Source organism: Phymastichus coffea, unplaced genomic scaffold (genome assembly GCF_024137745.1).
Source record: "Phymastichus coffea isolate CEN01 unplaced genomic scaffold, Cenicafe_Pcof_1.1 PCOF00001, whole genome shotgun sequence".
In the NCBI taxonomy this organism is placed as follows: Eukaryota; Metazoa; Arthropoda; class Insecta; order Hymenoptera; family Eulophidae; genus Phymastichus; species Phymastichus coffea.
The window spans coordinates 5926507-5948086 of record NW_026706812.1 but is presented as its reverse complement, the minus strand read 5'-3'; the positions used below and the strand labels follow the sequence as shown (position 1 = coordinate 5948086).

At 44.9% G+C, this 21580-nt stretch overlaps 1 protein-coding gene across 4 annotated transcripts in view; it reads left to right on the top strand.

The window, feature by feature from the left end:
• The window catches only part of LOC131675389 (anaphase-promoting complex subunit 1), an 896320-nt gene that overhangs the window by 51349 nt on the left and 823391 nt on the right, over positions 1-21580 (top strand). For all 4 annotated transcript variants that reach the window (XM_058954365.1, XM_058954368.1, XM_058954359.1 and 1 more), the window contains exon 3: positions 12148-12465. In XM_058954365.1, coding sequence (XP_058810348.1) covers positions 12148-12465 — 318 coding nt within the window. The remainder of the gene's footprint in view (positions 1-12147; positions 12466-21580) is intronic.

The following is a 21580-nucleotide window of genomic DNA, read 5'->3' as shown; positions in this document are numbered from 1 at the left end:
GCCGGGCGAGGCGCTTGGTATTTCATATAGATTTGTAAGCGCGATTAGTTAATTAACTTGTTCTTTGTTCTCTTGTGTAATAGGTGCTAAGAACATCGTTGTGTTCATTAGGCTAAGATTTGTAAAACTGGATGTTAAGAGTTCGTATCATTATGCGGTTTGTTAATGTGCAGTATTTGCGAAATTTCAGTGTAATGTGACTTTGAATTGATTGGAATTAGATTTGTTTAAATCCGAATTTGTGTTTTGTATATAATTCCCTAACCACTTTCATTTCTTTGCCTTCTCCCCCTTACCGCCTCAATTGGTATAAGCGAGTGCGCCTCACTTGCCCACCTTAAAAAAATGGTTAACGAACGAGCTTTCGTTACAACATATTTGGCGTTTATGATAATAATGATAGTATCAAGGTACGTTCATTAAATGAAACACAGCAGAATTTCACCAGTGAACAAGTGGCAGATTTACTGTAAATAGTTAAATGTTCAACATACAAAAGTATAATAAAGAGATATGTAAACCTAAGCGTGTCAAGTAGGAGAATATAGAACAAGTATCACGATGTATATTTAAACTCAATCAATTATTGTGCCAATTGTCGATCCGGCAGTGTACGGAGATCGCGTACGGACTGACTGGTTATGCTTTTCATCATTACGCGAAACATCATATTTCGCGCTAAGTACTTACGCTGCATTATGTTGTTACCTATTCGTGATCGAATTCTACTTATTTTAATGTTAATTTTAAACAACAAGTAACGCCTTAAGATATACCAAAGTAATTCAATTGAATTTATACATATATAAAGAATTTTAGGTGCTCTGTTTTAGTTAAGATTCTGTTGTATAAACTTACCTTTCTTTTTGTGGACAAAACGAACGATACTTTATTTTTGCTCTTACTAAATATTGTTAATAATAAATAATTTTCTTAAGGTAGCGATGACCAAAATATTTAACCTCCCTCCATATCGATAAAGTATTCATCCAAAAATTTAATTTAATTCCTGGAGGCTAAAGGTGGTGAAGGGTAACTCACCACGACATGTTTTTTATTTTCGAGATTTAAAAAAGAAAATGAATATTTGTAAATGTCGGACGTAGCAAATAATAATTTTTAATTTTTATCAATTTTTAACTATATGCTTATAACAACCGGATATATTTTTTCAGATATTCAAACGAACAAATTTATATATAGTGTGACGTCGTGGCAACGACACATCTCAGGTGCATCTGAGACTTGGCGCATTCTCAGGGTTCCGCTGTCGCTAAAAGTGCGATTTCTCAACTAAACTAGCGGGATCACCAATCGAAAATTATTTTAACTGAGGAGAATAGTGCCACTGAACCTATACTTCTGCCCTTGGATTCCAATCAAATGTTGTGATCCGAGAGCGAGAAGTATCCTGGTTTCTATCAATAATAGTACCCGATTTTCCTGTTATAATCTTGCCTAGAGCCTATCAAAAGTAGTCTCCAGATACGGAGAAAAGAGAAGAATTTTGAGTCACGAGCTGTTTCTAAGATAGAGAAGAGATAGTTAAATCAGACATTTTTTTGTTTGTTCGCTTACTTTTATTAAATGTTTTACGTTTTCTGGACAAGCGCGCTCCGTTCCGTACTGGCTGCTTGGCTGCTTGGCTGCTTGGCTTTTCTTGGATATTTGGCTGCTTGCGACATATTGCTGAAGTTAAAATATTCAAATTCGGAAAAATTATATTATCAATTCCAATGCCTAATTTCCAGCTTGAAAGAGAAAAATTCGTTAGTCATGTTGAGAACAGGATGCAGTCACGGTTTTATGGCCCTTTCCTCTTATCGACATGTCGGCGCTCTCCGATCACATGTTCGGAGGCTGATGCAGTTTGTATGCAAGAGCGAGGGTGCGAGGGGCGGAAGAACGCAATAAAAAAAAAGAAACGCACGCTTACATGAATGTGGAGTACAGATTTTATTGCCGTTTGGAGACTGTCAAGGAAAATTTTCTTGCGATACTCGACTCGGTTCCCGCCGCTCATCGACAACGGTTCTCACTCTGTCCTCGGTTTTAATACTAAGAAAAAAAATTATTCCCTATTTTTGGAATTATACGGTCTGCCGTCACAATAGCATCGAATAAAAATAAAACATTGATCAAAAAAGATTTAATATAATTTTAAGTGCAAACTTTTCAGAGCTAACAAATTAAATATGTTATAACGAGTTTGACGTTAACTCGTTATGTCTCTCTCTCTATACTCTATATATCTCTCTCTAATGTTAAGAATATCATATATATAAATGTTATATTACTTGAATTATATTTCTCCTTAGCAGTAGCATACGACGACGGCGGAGAAGGTACGAGAGAGCGCCGACAGAGAGAGACTGCGTGCGCGTGTAGGCTTAGCGACACGTATGACGAACCACGAACTCTCGCTCTGAGACGGACGTATCACTCCTTTCTGATACCAGTCCTGAATCTCCCGGCGAATAAACTCCGTGACCTGCGGAGAGTACCTGCGCATCGGCCTGGCACCTTACACATCAATGACGTGCTCGATAAGGTCCGTTTGTGCAGGAGACCTCTCCGGCACCACTCGCCGCACCAACGTCTCAACCTGGAGTCGTTGGGGCTCCTGCAGTGCTGAAAGTCCTCCTACCTCCGCGGTCAATTGGAGCTTTCCTGGTTGGTCGGGAAAGTACACCCGGCCATCTTGCCATTGGGCAAAATCATGCCAACTCTCCCGACCTGCGACACTCCATGCATTGTGTTCGGCATCCATACGGAAACCAAACGCACGGATGAAGTCCTGTCCAAGGAGCATATCGTACTGCAATCCCTGCTCGCACGCATACGCCTCAATGGACCGGACCACAGTGTCGATCTCGATCACCAGCCTCAGTTTTCCTACCATACTGACTGATGTACCCGAGAAACCATTTACTGCTCCCGGAGTTTTCCTCACCTGAGCCTGGAAGTCTTGCGTGACTCGGCAGCCTACCACTGACACTTGCGCTCCGGTGTCAAACAGCGCACTGTAAGGCTCGCCATTGATGAGCAGTATGAGCAGAGGACGGTTCTCCGTTACCATGTCAACTGCGGGATCTCCGTTGTCAGAGGCGCCCGGGCAACCCGTTGTGCCACTCAAAACGCCCACCCCCGCCGGAACCGACGAAGCTTTCAGCTCTCTCGTCGCGTTTCTCACGCACGAGGAAGCCTCTGTACCCGGCACCTCGCGTCCACGCAGTTGACTTGTCCGCTCTAAGAACCCCTGCAAGGTCTGACAACCGGGGGCAACTTGCTGCGATTGCTCGCTCGCAAGTCGCCTCACACACAGTTGCGACCTTGGGCTCCCCTGCTCACCTCGCACTTCCTGGGACTCGCTTCCGTCAGCCACCTGCCAACGACTCTCGAGTCGCCGGCTCAGTTGTCGCCAGTATTCATACGTCTCAGGCCCCGAATCTTCTTGGGGTCTTATTCGTATGTCCCATCCGCTGTGCTCCACGCCGGCTGCCCTCTGCGAGTTATGGCGGAGAGCGTAGGGCCACCGTTCCTCGCTGGCCTGTTTTCCGCCATCCGACGAATCGGCTCGCAGTTGATGCACGTGCGAAACGTGCAGTTGGGCGCCTGGCAGTTTTGGCACGACTCGGCCGGGGCTCCAAAGGGGCAGCTGGGGGCATAATGGCCCACCCGGTTGCATCGGTAGCACACAGGTGCTCCGCGAGCCTGGTCGTTCTGGCGGCCAGTATTGTACGGGCACTGTGACCGTCTATGTCCCTCCCCGTTGCAACCAAAACAACGACCTCGAAACGGGGATGGACCCTGGCCGCCTCCAGAACTTGCGCCACCTGGTCCCTTCTGCAGGACTACAGCTCGCGCTGGAGCCTGCAGGGACAGCGCTGGAGCCTGCAGGGACAGCGCTGCTCGCGGGTTCGTGCCCCCACCGGCAACCTTCCCTTGGGCCTGGGCGTTGGGATAACGCCCGGGTGCTGGGTGCATCACTGCACTCGCCATGCACCCCTCAGCCCCCGAACCGCCACACGACGAACGCCCCGAAATCTGTGCTCCCGAGGACTTGGCACCCTTGCCCTTCTTCTTCTTCTTCTGCTTCGGCTTGCTGGTCGGCTGCTCCTTGGAGGCTTGGGAGACCTCGACGGCAATCTCTGCAACATGGGTCTTCCTCGCCTTCCCTCGGTACGCAGCATCCTCCACCAGCAAGTTATCCTTGGCAGAAGGTGGGTGCCATCTCCTCTCATGATCCTGGTGCCTCTCCAATCTATCTCCATAATAACGGAGATCGCGAAGATCGTGTACGGGTCTATCTCGGAGGTAGCGCCCATACTCCGGGTTCAACCCGGCCATCGCCAACCGCACTTGCCGTCTGTCGGACGGAGGAGGCCGCATCCGCCGCACGATACTCTGGAATGCGGTGAGGTAGTCAGCGATCGACTCGTCCTCACCCTGCATCCGGCGGCTCAGCTCACAGTAGAGCTCTTCACGGTCCAACGTCCGGCAGTACTGGTGACAGAAATCAACAGCAAAATCATGGAAGGTGCGCCACCCTCCGAGGTTGTTCGCCAACCAAACCTCCGCGCGATCGGAGAAGATCGCATCCAGGGCCGGGAGCACCTCACGATCGGGGAGGTTATATAACCTCACGCAGCGCTTCAACTTCTCCAGGAAGCGTTCTGCACCCGATCCCGCGGCGCCGTTGAACCGCTCGTTCCAGGCCCTAAACGCCGAAATCGCATCGGCGGGCCTGCCATTCAAACGGCCGCGCGACCTCTCCCTGCGCGCGCCTCGATGGCCCAAACGTGCGCGCCTCCGACGACACCGGTGATGGCGCCGCCGGTGGCACGCGCTCACGTCATCGCTGGAAGAACTTCCAGCGATGGAGGGCTCGGATTCGGAGGAGCTCGTGGCTTCCCGGCTGTGCCGCCCTCTGCGCGGCCGTCTCTTGGGCCTCAAATGCGCCTTGCTCGCCTCACTAGACGAGTCTGACGTTGAGGACAGCAGCAGCGGGGGCCTCGTCAGGACAGGTCGTCGCTCCTCCTCGAATCCACTCGAGGCGGCGAAGTGCTGTCGCCACTCGCGTGCGAGCTTGCGAGGGCACCTGCGTTTGGGAGAGTCCAAACCCGTTAACCGCTCCCCTCGCTGGGGGTCAGCTGCGGGGCCGCCCGGGCCTATCGGGGGCCGGGGCCGCAGCGGGGAGGGCTGTACCGTCGGTATCCCGGCCACCAGCGGGGCCGTACCAACAGGCCCATAACCCAAGACCTGTAATGCCGCCAGCACCTGCTGCAAAAATAGCGGGTCAAGAGGCGGCACCGGCACCGCTGGAACCGGGGTAGGTCCGGCAGCCACGTCCCCCGGGCTCTCGGCCTGCTCCGGGTGGGCCCCCCGTGGCAACGCCGCAGCTACCGCAGCCCCTCTCGCGGTATCGCCGGAGTCGGACTCTGTCGAAGCGCTCCGGACCTCCTCCTCGAGCAGGGTACGGTTGACCCGGTCCTCGCTCAAGACCGGCCCAACTCCAGGAGGGGAGTGCTTCACTTTCCCCTGGACCGTTGAGCTGAGCAAGGACACGTCACCCGCTCCCGTGCGAGCGAAAAGGGGATCTCGGGCCAGAGTATCCTCAAACCGTGCGCGCAAACTCTGGTCCGGCTACGTCGCGCGCTTCGCTAGAGGAGGGATCGGGGATGCGCCCCGACATGAAGTCAGAGGGGAAAAGGGGCACCTCAATTCCGGATCGCGTATTCGCCAAGAACACGCGGAAAACGCGGTCCTGGAGTACCAGGAGCCCACCCTCTGTGGTCAGCTCCTGAGTCTGCATATACCTCACCAGTTCCTCACGCGGAACCCTGGTGATGCTGGCCCTCAGGTGCTGTAACTCCGGCTGCCTAGATAACCGGCGCATGTATAAATTCGCGTTAGCTGCGGGGGGCGGCATCTTAACGGGACCGAGCGACAGACGCGACGCGATCGCTGCCCGGCGATCCTAAAAAAAAACGAAACGAAAAAAAAACAACAACAATCGCGACAACGACCTCGGCAACCAAAAGGGGGACAAGAAAAGGGGGGGGGGGAAACAGTGCTTGTCCTACGGGTGCAACGATTGTCGGTCTCGCTGCCGATCCTCCTTCCCCCTAAGCCGCGTCGTTAAGCACTTGTCACCGCTACCGATTCGCGATCATCCTACTCGCGCACGCGTCGCGCCCTCCCCACAAGGGATGCCATGTAACGGAATTATTTAAGCCGACTATTCAAGGGAATATTTTGCTCGCGGCCGTCCGCACAGTATTTATCAAAAGGAGGGCTCGGGAGGCACGAATGCTCCCACGACTGAATGGCACACCGAGCGTGTGTGCCAATCGCGCACGAATTAAAGGAAAGTCGGAAAACGAACGGGTTGACGCAATAACATATGACTCATATATGTATAACAAAATTTATTAATACGACACAATAAAAGAAAGTAAAAGAAAAGAAACACAAATTAATAAGTAGACGGAGCACGCACGCTCCGTCTCACAAATCGGCAAAATTCGCTAATCCGCTTAATCCGCTCAATCGGATTATCGGCAATCACTGCCCGATAATTCGACTAAGCCTATTCGCTCGCGAATGCACCCGCGACCTCAAAACCCGGCAACGGGGGCCGGCATCACTGCCCGACCTGCACCGTTGCACCCGCGAACACCCCCGGACATGCAAGAGAGCGAGGGAAGGAGAGAGAGAGAGAGAAAAACCGGCACCGACCTCGCCGACGGAGACTGCAACAAAGCTGGCCGCGCCCGGCCACCGGCTACCGCTCGCTACTGCTGCTACCGCTGCTACTCGCTGTTGTTGCTGTTGTTGACAACCGGCCGCTGTCACCCCTGGTTGCTGCCGCCGTCGACCGCTGTTGCCAACCGGCCGCTGCCACTCGCTGCTGCCGCTGCCGTCGGCTGTTCCCCAACCGCTCGCCGAACGCGCGCGCGCCGGCGGTACGGGCTTCGCCGTTACCCGCGCACACCGGTGCTGGGCGGCAAGGCTTGGCTGGACGCGACCCAGCCACTCACTCCACGCACGAGAAAAATTACCACCGATGCGCGCCCACACACCGGATGCGCATCCACAAACAAAACGACGACGAAGCACCGCACCGCTTCCAAAACCAACGGAAAATCAACCAAAATCGGCGACAAACGAAAACAACGCGCGCACGCGATCGGCGAGTGTATACAAATACAACCTCAGCCCGGGCGCAACGAACAGACGAGAGAGAGACAAAGGAGAAGCCGGCAAGCCGAAATTCTCCGTCACAAATGATGGATTTGCGTTAGTATTGAAGATGATGAAGTGCTTGGAGTTCACCATCAGACCGTCGGCGATTAATTATTCAAAGAACAAAGACGAAGATAGAGTAAATCGACAGAACCACCGCTCTGAAAGCTGTACGAAGGAAGCTTGTTAGGCAAAAAATATGAATGTAACTAAAGAAAACGAGGGAGAAGAATTGTTATATGATCCAGGGATTGTTGATTAGCAAAAAAATTGGAGCTGTAGGTGGTGAGTTAAGAATAAAATCAATTTTTTTCAACGGGAAACTTTAAACGCTGTTTTCTCGAAATGAGATTTTTTCGATTTTTCAAATTTATGTAAGAGATTGCTCAACGAGTTTTCAAGTTATCGGAAAAAAAGCATTTTAAAGGGAATTGAATTTTGTAGTCGATGAACCTATTGGTTTTTATGAAAAATTATTTTTTAGTTACTTTTATGCAATAACAATAAAAAATTGTTTGAAAGATTTTTTTCAAAAGTGTGCTATTTTGTCAAAAAATTTTTTAAATTTTGTAGATTAGGTTCATCGACGACATTTTATTATAATAATGATAAAAACAATCGATTTTTATGTTTCAGAACGACGTAGCAGCCGTGAGCCTTTACATAAATTAGGGTAAAAAAAACAAAAGGTTCCCAAGTGGATGACGTCAATACGTGAAAGTTATTAAGTTGTTGATAGAAAAAACAATTTTTTTGTATTTTCAAACCAAAAATAAATTACTGTCAAAATTTCAGATCAAAATATCCATTATTTTCCTGAAAAAAAATTCTAAACGTTTCCTTACATTTTTAGCCATCTACACGAGGATATCCCCTTAATTTGGTTTGAATAATGTTCCGCTTATCACGAGTGATATTTCTATGTAAAAATTTTCCATAAATTTATTGTAAATTACGTGTTATTCACTTATCTAACTTTAATCACTTATAATTTTAAGAGGCGATTTTTCCTTGAAAAGCGATTTATACTAAAAAATTCGTTATCTTTGACTTGATTTTTTAAGTCACTAATTTTTAATTTCGAGCGAAAATTTATGCGAATATCAAAAATCGCATCGTACGGGCTACCAAGCGTAAAAAGGAGCCATTTTCGCAAGTATAAATTCACTCGTCGTTGCGGCAAGAGGACTTACAATCCTACCTTGCCTAGCAGCTCGAGCACTGTTTAAAATAAAGATTCAGCTATTTCTTGAGATCGCATTTCATTATTCAGTGGTTAGCCTGCTATTCCTTTCCTATATGATAATCTGAGCACTCAACTCATGAAACTCTCTCTCTCTCTCTTATGAGAAAAAACCACTCTTAAACTATCTCCGCTTTCAAAATTAATATTGCCTAGAAATTGATGAATTTTGTTGTGACACTGATGATTAAAAATCTATCGCGTCATGGGGAATGGTAATTCCCACGAGCCATGCAAGAGCCCGTGCCCAAATGTTGTATCACAAATTATTTTTAAACGGGAAGGTAAGGAAGACTCTTTCGCTCCTCTGAATGATGACGATGGGCCTCGTCATTAAGTTAGCGTTTTGGGCTTCGGCTTTAGAGGTAAGGCGCACACAATAATTACTCGCGATAATCGTTAACAATATTTATTCTCGACTTTTAACAATAAAGAGAGACGACACGAATTCACGCGATGTTCTCAACGCCGCGTGCCTGCGCTCGTGCGGACAATCGCACGGGGGCACCTTACAATGATTTGAGAAAATACAAAGGAGGGACTCGTTACAATTATGGAATTCACTGTGTTCATGGAAGATCGCGCTTACTTCGCCGACGCGTCGCGCACTCGCAGATGTAGAGAGAAAGAGATAGGGAGAGAGAGAGAGAGATGATCTGACCTGGGGAAGCTGGCAGTAATCGCCGCTGATGCTGCTGCAGGAACTTTTGCTGGTAGTTGCTGTCAAGAACTGTTGCTGGTAATTCCGCTGCAGGCAGAAAATACTGCTGGACTACAGGCAGGCTCGTGGCAGGCTCAGAGGTGGATTGCTCGATGCTATCGTCGTTGGAAGTCCTCTCTCCTTGCTGCTAACTGCTAATCGTCCTCTGATTCTTTGTCTGAGTTGTTCTCTTTCACGTGCACACGCTCAGCCGTCAAACGATCCATCTAACTCTGAATCTCTGCTCGAACTCTCTCCTTTAATCGTTCGCGCATCGGCTCGAGCAATGCCGGCGGCTTCGCTTTCGCGAGCGGATCGCCGCGGGTCACTCGCGCTCACTTACTCTCTACTCGCGACGCGTCATTCTCTTTCTTTTCTTCTTGCCGCAGCCGCTCTCACTCCCAATTAGCTCCAAATGACGATGCCCGGCTTAGGTATTGGTTCTGAAATAAAGCGGTGCGAGCATCAGTATCGGTTCGTAATTTCAAACGCTCGCCAGGGTAACAGCGAAGGAGCGTGGCTGCGAGAGCGAGAGAGAGAAAGAAAGAGACACAGGGCCGGCTATGCTAGCCAGGGCTCCGTCACATTGTAATAATGGAAAGAAGGTAAATAGTGAAAGATGGAAATTCACTTAATTTTAATTATATTTAGTAACGTTTCGTCAGCACATTTGCTGACCTCTTCAGGCTTTATTAAAAGAAAAACAACAATATATTAACAATAAAGTTGCAAATGTAATTTTAATGGCATATAATTATATGAATATGTGTGTACCTGATTTCTCTCGTAGTGAAATTATTATTGGCTAAAACGAATAGCTCGTAGCCAGTCACGTTACAATACAGTAAGAAATCAAGTATTTCAACACATATTTATATATTCTTCTTCTATCATCCCTTCCTTATCGATCTTAATAAAGAGTTATAAATATGACTAAGATATTGTATATCATCTTTTCTATTTAAAGTGTTTTTATGTAAGCCGATGTGCAACGTTTGGGATATTCTGCGTTTCTTATAATTCTATTCATAATCCAATATCAAAGCTTTGTCCCAGTTAAATTCGTGTGAGAGAGTTGTTCTATGTGTAGCTACTACTGTATCTGAGTCAATAATTATTTATTGTGTTCATTTAATCTAATTTTTATGGATCGCTTACTTTCACCTATGTAGACCGCTAATCATTGTTTGCAGTTGAAACTGTAGAAAATACCAGTATTAAGTAAAATTAATTCCAATTTTGGAAGGAGGAACTTTTTTAAATTTCTCAAAATTGGAATTAATTTTACTTAATAAATGGAGAGTGCTACATATAATAAATACCAGTATTGTCTAATAAATCAGATTTGCCTTTTTCCAAACGAATGAACGCTTGTAATGGTTTCTGTAATAAAGGGATTGAAGTAATATCATGTTTTTTTAACACAGAAGAACATTTTTTAAAGATGTTGCAATTATTTGGAATAGCGACTGTAGGTAGTTTTTGATTTATTAAATTCTCAAAATTATTCTTCCCTTTCTTATATTTGTTGATCCGTTTGTGTATGTGTTTTTTGATAAATTCAGAATGATAAATATTCTTTTTCAGGATATTAGTAACTATTGTTAAATTACGTGAAAGAAATTTTTTGTCAGCAAGTAAATACGCCCGGTCAACTAAATTTGAAACTATATTAACTTTTTGATGAATTGTATGTCTTCTGAGTTAAAATTCCAAATTCTGTCAGTTTTTGTTGTTTTTCTAAACCAGTCAAATTCCAATTTATTATTATTTTTGATCAATTTTTAGTAATGATAGATGCAGAATATGTGTGTGTGCGTTGAAATACTTGATTTCTTATTGTATTGTAACGTGACAGGCTACGAGCTATTCGTTTTAGCCAATAATAATTTGACTACGAGAGAAATCAGGTACACATATATACATATAATTATATGCCATTAAAACTACATTTGCGACTTTATTGTTAATATATTATTGTTTTCTGTTAATAAAGCCTGAAGAGGTTAGCAAATGTGCTGACGAAACGTTGCTGAATATAATTAAAATTAAGTGAATTTCCATCTCTCGCTATTTCCCTTCTTTCAATCATTACAAAATTTATTAAACCTGATATATCTTTGCATATAATATGAAAACCGAACGTTTTCTCGCTAATTTTTCACGCGCACCGTTATCAGGGATAAATGTTGATAGGGCGGGACTCAGCCACAAGATATACACAGGTACCACAGACAACTCGTGTACGTCCGTACGCCAGTCGTGTACCCGTGAAATATAAAAGTTTTCGGCGAGGTTACATACAAATCAAACAAATCTGCCGGGAAAATCAGAAGAATAACGGGTGTATATGGTCCATGAAGCACCGACCTGTTTCAATTGCCGTTTTTTCATTAATCTTCTGCATGCGAAGTTAGCGCCTTTCTCTATCTCTCTCCTTTTCTCTCCTTTTACTCTTCGCTTTTTGCCGTTCCTTGTTTTCACTCTTCTTCGCTCTCTTTTGCTCTGTCGTCCCTCTCGACTTCGCCAATCGCTTTCCACTGTAGCTTAAAAAATAAGAACGGCATGAGAGTACACGTGCGCACAAACACATATTCATACATACACACACATTCTATCTCAGCTTGGCACGGTGTGCGGACAGCGATAAGATCCCAACGGAGAATACCGACTGAGCATGATTCTCTGCTACAACTTATATTTAAATATTGTAATTTCATTGTAATGGGCTTCTCGTTTAATAAATTAATAAATAAAATAAAAATAATAATTATGCTATTGAATAATAAAAGTCTCTAATTCCAATATATCTATAATTTTTACCGTTGACACAGTGATAAAATTGTATTCAAAAAATAAATTGTTGCATAAATGATAACTTTTCAGAATATTTAATTGAGATCTATACATATAATATATCACATGTTTAACTTTTAAATAATCCTATGTTTTTCAGAACGATTTTTGGAGCCTTCGTGTTAATAAAGAAAATCAGGAAGAAGAATTATATTGTTACCATAACTTAGCTATTTACAGTAAAGGAAAACAAGATGGAATTAGTTCGCAAACTTCTTTTTGTTGCGAGTCTAAAATAACGCATGCTTTATGGTGTACATTTTACGTGGAAGATAAATATAAATCATCGAAAACAATTTCAAATAATCTGGAAAAGATTGACACAACTTCAGTTGATTGTATTTGTTTATTTGATACGTATACTATGAACGTTCATACCGAAAACGGGGAAAATTACGTATCTAGTCTACCATTTAAGGTAATTTACTTATTGATTACTATTAATTTAACAGGAGAACTTAATTATTTCATATGCCATATAACAGTCTTGAACCTAAAAAAACAGTCAATGCTTTTATAGGTTTAATTGTCGATAAAATAGAAACGGATCGTCCAATGAGATACTATAGTATATCTAATAATATACTACAGTATGTATAATAATATACTACAGTATGTATAATAACATACTACAGTATGTACAATAATATAGTGTAACGGTCCAGTCTGATTTGTCTTTTCTCCCACTGCAAAATAGCAACCTGTCGTGCACGAGAAAACTAAAGAAAAACGGTACTTGAGCGAAGGCGCTGTTCTCATATACATGTAAATGTGTTAGGGCAATTCGACGAAAACAAAACTATATAAGGAGTGTGACGTCACGAGCATGGGAAAATTAATGTTTACAATGCAAAATCGACTATTGCAAAGTTTTTTTTAATGAACAAAAGCATTTTTTAGTCAATTTTGATGCACTGATCTCCAATCTCAAGTTATTATCATTATTAAATATGTATTTGTTAGTTTAATTTAATTTACAAGTAAATAGTGTTAGTAATTTTTCAATAAATAAGTATATTGCAAATTCGAATATACAACTACGATCGTAGCTTATTAAGACAGAGAAGCAAGAATTTGACACTTTGATAACTGCTTTTTTGACTGAGTTATCAAGAAATGAAAAATTTATAATTTATTTAAACAATTAAAATTGCGTTGATAGATAGCGATTCGACTGTATATATCTATAAAATTAATGATAACGATTGTTACCAATTTGCTGATTTTATAATGGCTAAAAGAGAAATTTACAAAGTCGTTTTTTAATTATTATTTAAAATTGGATTGTTAAGTTAATCGTTTTTATTTTGAATAATGTTTCACTCATCATAAGCGATTTTTTTATGTGAAAGTTTTCCATAAATTTATTGTAAATTTTGTGTTATTTAAATATCTAACTTATATCATTTATAATTTTAAAAGGCGTTTTTTCCTTGAGAAACGATTTATATTAAAAACTTTGTTATTCCATACTTGATTTTTTAAATTATTAAATTTCAATTTCGATTGAGCCATTTTGCGACAAAACCTGTAGAAAGTATATGCTAATATCAAAACTAGCGTTGTAGGGGCTACCAAGCGTAAAAATGAGCCAATTTCGCAAGTATAAATTCGCTCGTCACTGCGGCAAGAGGATTCACTATCTTACCTTGCTTAGCAGCGCGAGAATTGAATCGAAATAAAGACTCAGCTATTTCCTGAGACTGATTTCATTATTCAATGGTTAGCCTGCTATTTCTTTCCTATATGATAATCTAAGCGCTCAACTCATAAGACTCTCTTTCTCTCTCTCTCTCTCTCTTTCTCTCTCTCTCTCTCTCTCTCTCTCTCTCTCTCTCTCTTCTCTCTTCTCTCTCTCTCTCTCTCTCTCTTCTCTCTCTCTCTCTCTCTCTCTTTCTCTCTCTCTCTGGCGGGGGGAGTGTAACATGGGACAAGATCAGGCAGCGGTAGGCTAATTGACCGCTGCTGACTCTCTCATGCGCAATGAGTAATATTGGCTCTCGCGACGTATTTGACAAAGTACAGGTCACACGATATTTTCATATTTTGTATTTATTTCATGTTTCCCTGAGTCAAGGCCATATGACGTCACACCACACTTACAACACACTTACCAAGTACACACAAACAATTACCAAGCCCACTCTCGGAAGCTAAGTACAACGAGATGAGGGGCAATGCTAGCAAAGACGGAGAAGAAAAGGAATTCGGCAGAGAGTTCTAGGCTGCGGTCAACGCCGGATGTTCTAAACCCGCGTTCATCATACTGCGCCGAGATAACGCTTTCTCCGGCATTCGAAATTGTATTGCAAATTCATTCTTTGAATGGCTAAAGTGTGCCTCATTCAATCATAAGTGATTACAATTCATTGTTTGCCGTTATTTTGCCTAAATAATCACCTACCGTCAAAGGTCTTGTTCTGTGTTAATCAGCGAGCATGTATCAGTAAGTGAATTATCATAGCTCTGTAAGCAATTAAGATAACAGTCATTTCATGCTTATTAAATTGCTTCAATCATTCATGTGTGTGACTCAAATCTTGCTCTAAATGGAAATTTGACTATCGGCGAATCAACTACATCATTAGCGATTGTAAGTGACCTCGCGTTATTAGACTCTTTTTGTTTTCCTCTATGCCTGGCTTGACTATCGTACGGTCAAGCCGAAGAGAGCCAAAGTCCTGAAATTATAACTTTGAAATCTTTTGTTTAATTAGCCGTCGAATTAACCGAGTAAGTCGAAGCTCATTATCATGTTATTATTTGTTCAAATACCATCACGATTAATTGCCTAGTTTAATTAACGAGTATTTGTTTGTTCAATCTATAATAAATCTCACATTTATCTTTTACTTTAATTTTTATTATAAACATCTATTTGTATGCAATCTCCAGTTCCTTATCCCATTTTCTCTAGGTAAATTCACAGGAACCTGCTCCCGCTCTTCCATATTAGAGCTAGCCCTATCTAAAGGAGAGGCACTGCTCCCTCACTTCCCCTCAGTGCCTGGCGCCCTTGCGCTAATCGCGTGAATCGTCGTACATTTCTTGCCTTACCGTAACCACGCTGTTACAATTGGCAATCACAACAGCTCCGCCTCGCTGATACCCGCCAAAATTTGAATCACTCGAGCAACATGAGCAAATTCAAGTGTGTTGTCTGCGGGGAAACGTCGAACCGGAGGCTGAAAAATTGCACGGTGTGCCAGAAGCCACGGCACAGCAAGTGTTCTGGCAACAGAAAAGATGGCCCCTGTGACAACTGCCGAACTGACCCATCGAAGCCAGCAACAACAACAGCAACGTCGAGCATCGCAGTGCACAAATCGGCTACTCGAAAATCAGCGGATGGAAACATGAGTGCCGCGCCAATCCCATCGTCAGCGAAAAATCAGGTGAGCAAGCTACGTGCAAACACCAACATGAGCGTACCAGCCCATCGTCGCTCGTGCGCTCTATCTATGCCCTCACCTACCATGGGGCGTGGCCTATCGCCGAAACGAACTCCTCGCCCGCCGAGTCGGCCGGCCGGCGATAAGCAGACGACAGTTCGGCTGGTTGCAGGTGAGAAGGCGCCTACCGAACTTCAAGGTGTGTCAGAACCGGTTGCCGCTATACAGGCGTCTGGATTTGACCAGAGTGTTAACGCGGAAGTGACAAACAAGAACGATGCGCACAAAAGTGTAGATGAGCACTTCCTAGGGACGCCGGAGCTGCCAAGTATTAATAATATACTGATTCCGGTAAGCACCCTGGAATTATTATTCCAGCGTTTCGATACCATCGAGCGACAAGTCGATGAAGTAAAGGCCCTTGTGAAGCGGCATCCGGAACTGGAAAATGCTTCTATGGTCACCACATTACCTGTGACTGAAGGAGAAATTACCGGTGAAGGGCGCATTGCAACACTAGAGGGCATGATCCGAGATCAGTCCTCGATGGTCAAAGACCTGCAAAAATTATGCGGTACTCTTCTGGAGAGCAACCGCTCTCTAGAAGAAAGATTAATACAAGCATGTACCAGGTCTGGTGATGTCCGGTGTGCTTGCCGGGTCACCAACATAAAATGCAGCCCAAAGAACGTTAATCATGACAAGGCCAAAGCCAGCATTGACAAAGGGGTTATCAATGTAACACCCGCTTCAAGCTCCAGAGGTGCCGCTTTGAACCTGGAAGGGGACGCAGTGCGGTCTGGTGTGCTAGAGGGGGTTTCGTTACCACAAAGTGGAGGCGCTGAAGGCCATGAGGTCATAATACATGGCCTTCTGGACGAAGCGTCCAACGTTTCCCCTGATGACTTGCGTGGGCTGGCTCTTGCGGCCCTGAAGGTCGTTCTGCCTTCGGTGACGCCAGAGGGCGTGACGGGGGTTAGGGTCTCGCGGCCTCGTCGACGGCCAGCTGAGGGCGCTGTAGGTGCGGGGGCGGTGAGTCAGGAGGGACAACGGAGAGCAGGGTCATCCCAGCCCTCCTGCATTGTAGGGGTCAGAGACGAGGGACTTTTGCGCGATATAATGAAGGCGAAGCGTGGCATGCCCCGTGCTTGCATTACGACTGAGGATCTAGACAAGGACCTTCTCGGGCCGGAGTTGTCTGCCAAGGTGCCACGGAGGAAATTATTTATTAATGAACTCCTGCCCCAAGCTCAATTCAAAACATTCCTTACCCTGAAGCCGGTAGCAAAGGGGCTTGGCTTCAGGTATGTGTGGCACAGTGGTGGGAGATTTCTGGTCCGACGAAGGACAGGAGAGAGGGCGTACGCGATCGAGACGGCAGCGGGTCTGCAGGCGATTAGGTCGGCGTGGGAGTCGACTGACGGGTCGCGGTCGTCAGCGGAGTTGAGCACTGACTCGGGGAGCGCTACGCCATCGGGAGGAGAGAGCATGCGGCGGATCAGGGAGGGCACTGATGCCAACTCGCAATTGGCATGACTCGGGACGGTGAGCACCAAAGATGTTGCATGTCGCGGTGGTTTCCTCAGGGCTGGGTTTCTCAACATTAACTCGCTTAGAGCGCGTGTTGAGAGGCTTCGTCTGTTCCTGGCTGGGGATGCCATCTATCATGTTTTTGGGGTTGCTGAGACCTGGCTGGGACCTGTGGTTGATGATCACATCATACGGGTTCCGGGGTACTCGGTGATAAGAAGCGATCGCAACATTAATGGGGGCGGTGTTGCCCTCTTCATACGCGAGGAATTTAAAATTACAAGGCTGGCTTCATCTGCCACTCAAGGGCCTGGGAAACCGGGAATACCAGAGTACCTGTTTTGCAGTATTGAGATGGGCAATTCTCCTCCGGTGCTTATCGGCGTCATCTATCGCCCGCCTAGGGTGCCTCTGCAGCAGGGCTCGGATCTTTTTGAGGTGTTGAGGGATCTCTGTGGTGATTTCAGTCATAAGATCATCATGGGTGATCTCAATGCCGATATGAGTTCGGGCTCGGATGATGCTCTCTCCATCTCGCGTTTGGGTGGGGAGTTGTCGCTGAGTTTGGTTCGGCATGGCCCGACTCATCACGTGGGTGATTCCCACACATGGATTGATGTCATGCTGACCGACGCATGCGACACGATCATGGACCAGAAGAACGAATTGCTCCCCGAATTTGGTAAGCACGCGGTTATAGAGGTCATGATTGACATCCGTGTGCCTTCTCCTTCGGCGGGTAGCTTTACCTGTCGCAGCTTTCGTGGCATTCACCCGGATATGCTTTTAGACTTCTTGACACGCTGCGATTGGGCATCTGTTGGCGCTGCTGAGTCGGATTTGGAGGGAGCGCTGGAATGCCTCAACCATAATTTAACTGAGGCCATAAATAAATTTGCACCTGAGAAGACAATATGCCTTAGGAAAAAGTATGCTCCTTGGTTTGGTCCAGAGCTGAGGAGGCTCGTCGACAGACGTGATGCCTCGCGGAGACGCTATAAGCGTACTGGGCGGGCGGATGTCTTAGAGGAGTCTCTTAGGCTTAGTAGGGAGGTCGAGGTTCGTTTGGAACAGGAGCGCGTTAATTTCCTTCAAAATCATCTGTCTAGCGCTCTTGATGAAGGTAAAAATATTTGGAAGGAAATGCGGAACCTCGGCCTCTTGCCAGGGGCGGGTGGGGATGGCCTTCATGGGTTTACCTTGGACGTGCTGAATGACCACTTCGCTGGGGTTTCGGCCTCGCCGCTTGAGGATATAGATAGTGGGATGATTGGAGTTGATGTCGTGGATGAGCGAGGCTTTGCCTTCAAACCTGTTGGCATTAATGACGTCATCCTAGCTGTCTCCCATTTTACATCACAAGCGAGCGGCGTGGACGGGATTCCCCGTGGGGTGGTGGTGAAGGCTCTTCCAGTCATAGGTGAGCACCTGAGGTCAATATTTAATTCCTTATTTGCTAAGGGGGAGTTCCCGGGAGCCTGGAAGCGGGCACAGCTGATTGCCCTGAGGAAGAACAACACCCCTTCCTCGGCCTCGGACTTTCGTCCGATAGCTTTGCTTTGCTTTCTTTCAAAGGTTCTCGAGAAGCTTGCCCATGACCAGATCACGGAGTATCTGAATAGAGAAAATCTTTTTGATCCTCTCCAGGCCGGCTTTAGGCGGGGCCACAGTACTCAGACAGCGTTATTAAAGTTGACGGATGACATCCGAATGGGAGTTGACAAAAGGATGGTGATGCTCTTGCTGTTATTCGATTTCAGCAAGGCGTTTGACACTATATCACCCTCGAGACTTTTGCGCAAGCTCCGTGTTCTTGGTTTCTCTGGTTCTGCTCTCCAATGGCTGAGGTCCTACCTCGGTGGTCGTTCGCAAAGGGTTACTGCTGGGGGTGGGAGCTCGGAGTGGCGGGAGACGAATCTGGGGGTTCCACAGGGCTCGGTGCTGGGACCGCTCTTGTTCTGCCTGTATGTCGGCGATCTGAAAGATGTGCTCCGCGGACATGAGGTTTCATACCTCTTCTATGCGGATGACTTGCAGATTTATCTGCATATACATAAAAATGAATTGACGAAGGGCATCCGAATGCTGACGGAGGCTGCGAGATTGGTGGCGAACTGGGCCCGGGATTCGGATCTGCGCCTGAACGCGGGCAAGACCAAAGCTATCATGTTTGGAACTAACACACATGTCAATGACATTTACGCTGAGGTCTTGCCTGGAGTTGAGGTGCAAGAGGGAGTATTTGTTCCCTTTAGTAATGAAGTGACCAGTCTCGGGGTCGTTCTCGATAGCAAGCTGTCGTGGAGATCGCACATTGACCGGGTCGCGGCGAAGGTTTGGAGAGCTCTGTACGGTCTGCGTTTTGTTAGGCCGTGTACTACGGAGCTGCTCCGGCGCAGACTGGTGGAGTCGATGGTCCAGCCTCACCTGGACTACTGCACCGTGGTGTGTCTGGGGGCCTCGGCGGAGCAGAGGGAGCGGCTGCAGAGACTAGCAACGCGTGCGTAAGATACATCTATGGTATCCCGCGTGATGTCTCGGTCTCTCCATATAGGTCGCGGTTGGGTTGGCTTCGCGTGGACGTGCGCAGGGAATATTTTATGTCCCTGCTAATGTACAGGTGCTTGACCATGCGTGAGCCTGGCTACCTGGCTGAGCTCTTCGTAGGGCACAAGTCTAGGTATCCGGGTAGGGCGGGGCAGGCTGAGCTTAGAGTTGCTAAGGTTAGAACGGAGACGGCTCGCAGGTCTTTCCAGGTGATGGGTGCCCATCTCTGGAACACTCTTCCATCTGACCTGCGGCACGCGCCGTCGCTTAGCAGCTTTAAGAGGGGGGCGCGCGGATACTTTGCGTCATTGAGGGCGTAGGGTGGTACCACTGGAGTATTTTTATTTTTATTAGTTACTGTATAAATGTTTGTACTGTTATTTATTTACGTGTTTGTAGTGAATTATATTTATTTATTTATTTTTTGTGCTGTTTTGTGTCTGTATGACGAAAACTAGCCTAAACTTTTGACTGCATTACTAGTTTTAAGATAAGCAAGCTTGACTGTAGTGATAAGAATTATTGTTTCCTCTGGAATATTGAACTGTGAACTAGTCAAATCCTAGTCTATCTATTTTAACGTAATAACTACAATCATAATTTTATTTATTGACTGAGGAACTACAATTGTAATCGAACTGTGATGAAATGTGATGCCGGTACGGCATAATGTAAACTTACTGAAAGCTGTGACAATTACTGTATATATTTATATATTATTGTATTTTATGTTTTGCCATCACGGTGAATAAATTCTTATCTATCTATCTATCTATCTCTCTCTTTTCTCTCTCTCTCTCTCTTTTGAGAAAAAGTAGCCTTTGAATATCGCCTCTCTAAAACTTTTAATTGCCTAGAAATAAAATTTAATATTCGTTGCGGCACTGTCGGGCTTTTCTCCGATAGATGCAACAATACTCAATTGTGTTTTAAACGGTTCATAGAAACAGTGAATATTGTGTTTGCTATTCAGTGATTATTGAAATTTCAATTCTTATAGAGTATTTCCACTTCTTGCTTACTCTCGAAAATGCGATTACAAATAAATCAATAAGAGTCCGAACTATTTACTTGACTAACGTGAGATAGAATCAAACGTTACAATAGTATAGTATATTATTAAAAGTACAAAATAATAATTGCCTAACAAATAAAATCATTTATTCGTAATACGATTAGTTGGAAAGTTGTCACGTAGGTTACTGCTATGATGTAAGTACAGCAACACAGCTGATAAGTTCATCAAATGAGTAAGATTAATTAAGTGTTGTAATGTTCAATTTTCAACGCAATAAATATAAATGGAGCATATACGAGTATTTAACGGATGCTAATTATTTCACTTAACATCATACCGAGCCTGCTCGAACTCGTCCGTTTTATAACTACTATGGATTTTAAGAAAAGAAAAACTGAAGGTAAAATAGGGAAGAAAAAAATAAAATTCTAGTGATTCATGGATAATACACTATTATATTTTAATCATGCATGTAGCTTTCCTGGATGGTTTTCTTTGTCATGAGATCAAGTGAAAATTCAATTAATGATCTGATGGATTGAACTAGCGATAAAGTCGAATGATACACAACACTGTTTTATTTAATAATTCATTTTATTGGCCTCGATCACTGAGCCGAATTTGCATAAACAGGGGACAAAATTCTGAGATGTAGGATCGATCTCTTGTCGCTTCATACTTCAATGCTGAATCCAAACTTGATTTGATTCGTTGGAGTCTGACTTATCCAACAACGTCCATAGTCCAGTATCCAACAATGGTCTAGTAATTAGATGATGACATAGAGTAGCAATTCGGTGTAAGTGTGTAGATCCAGGAACTTGTATCTTGTAGGGGCCGAAGGGATGACTTGCTAGTCGCAAGAGAATCAGAGGTTTCTCCGTTGGAACAGCTCGAACTGAATTAAAAGGACTGATGCATCAATTTTTATAATTCGTTTGACTCATTGTAAGCGCCCCCTCCCCTTTATTGTGAATAATAACTTCTCCATTCCTGGATGATGTAATTAACAAACAGAAAAGTATTCAGTAACAAACTACAATAAG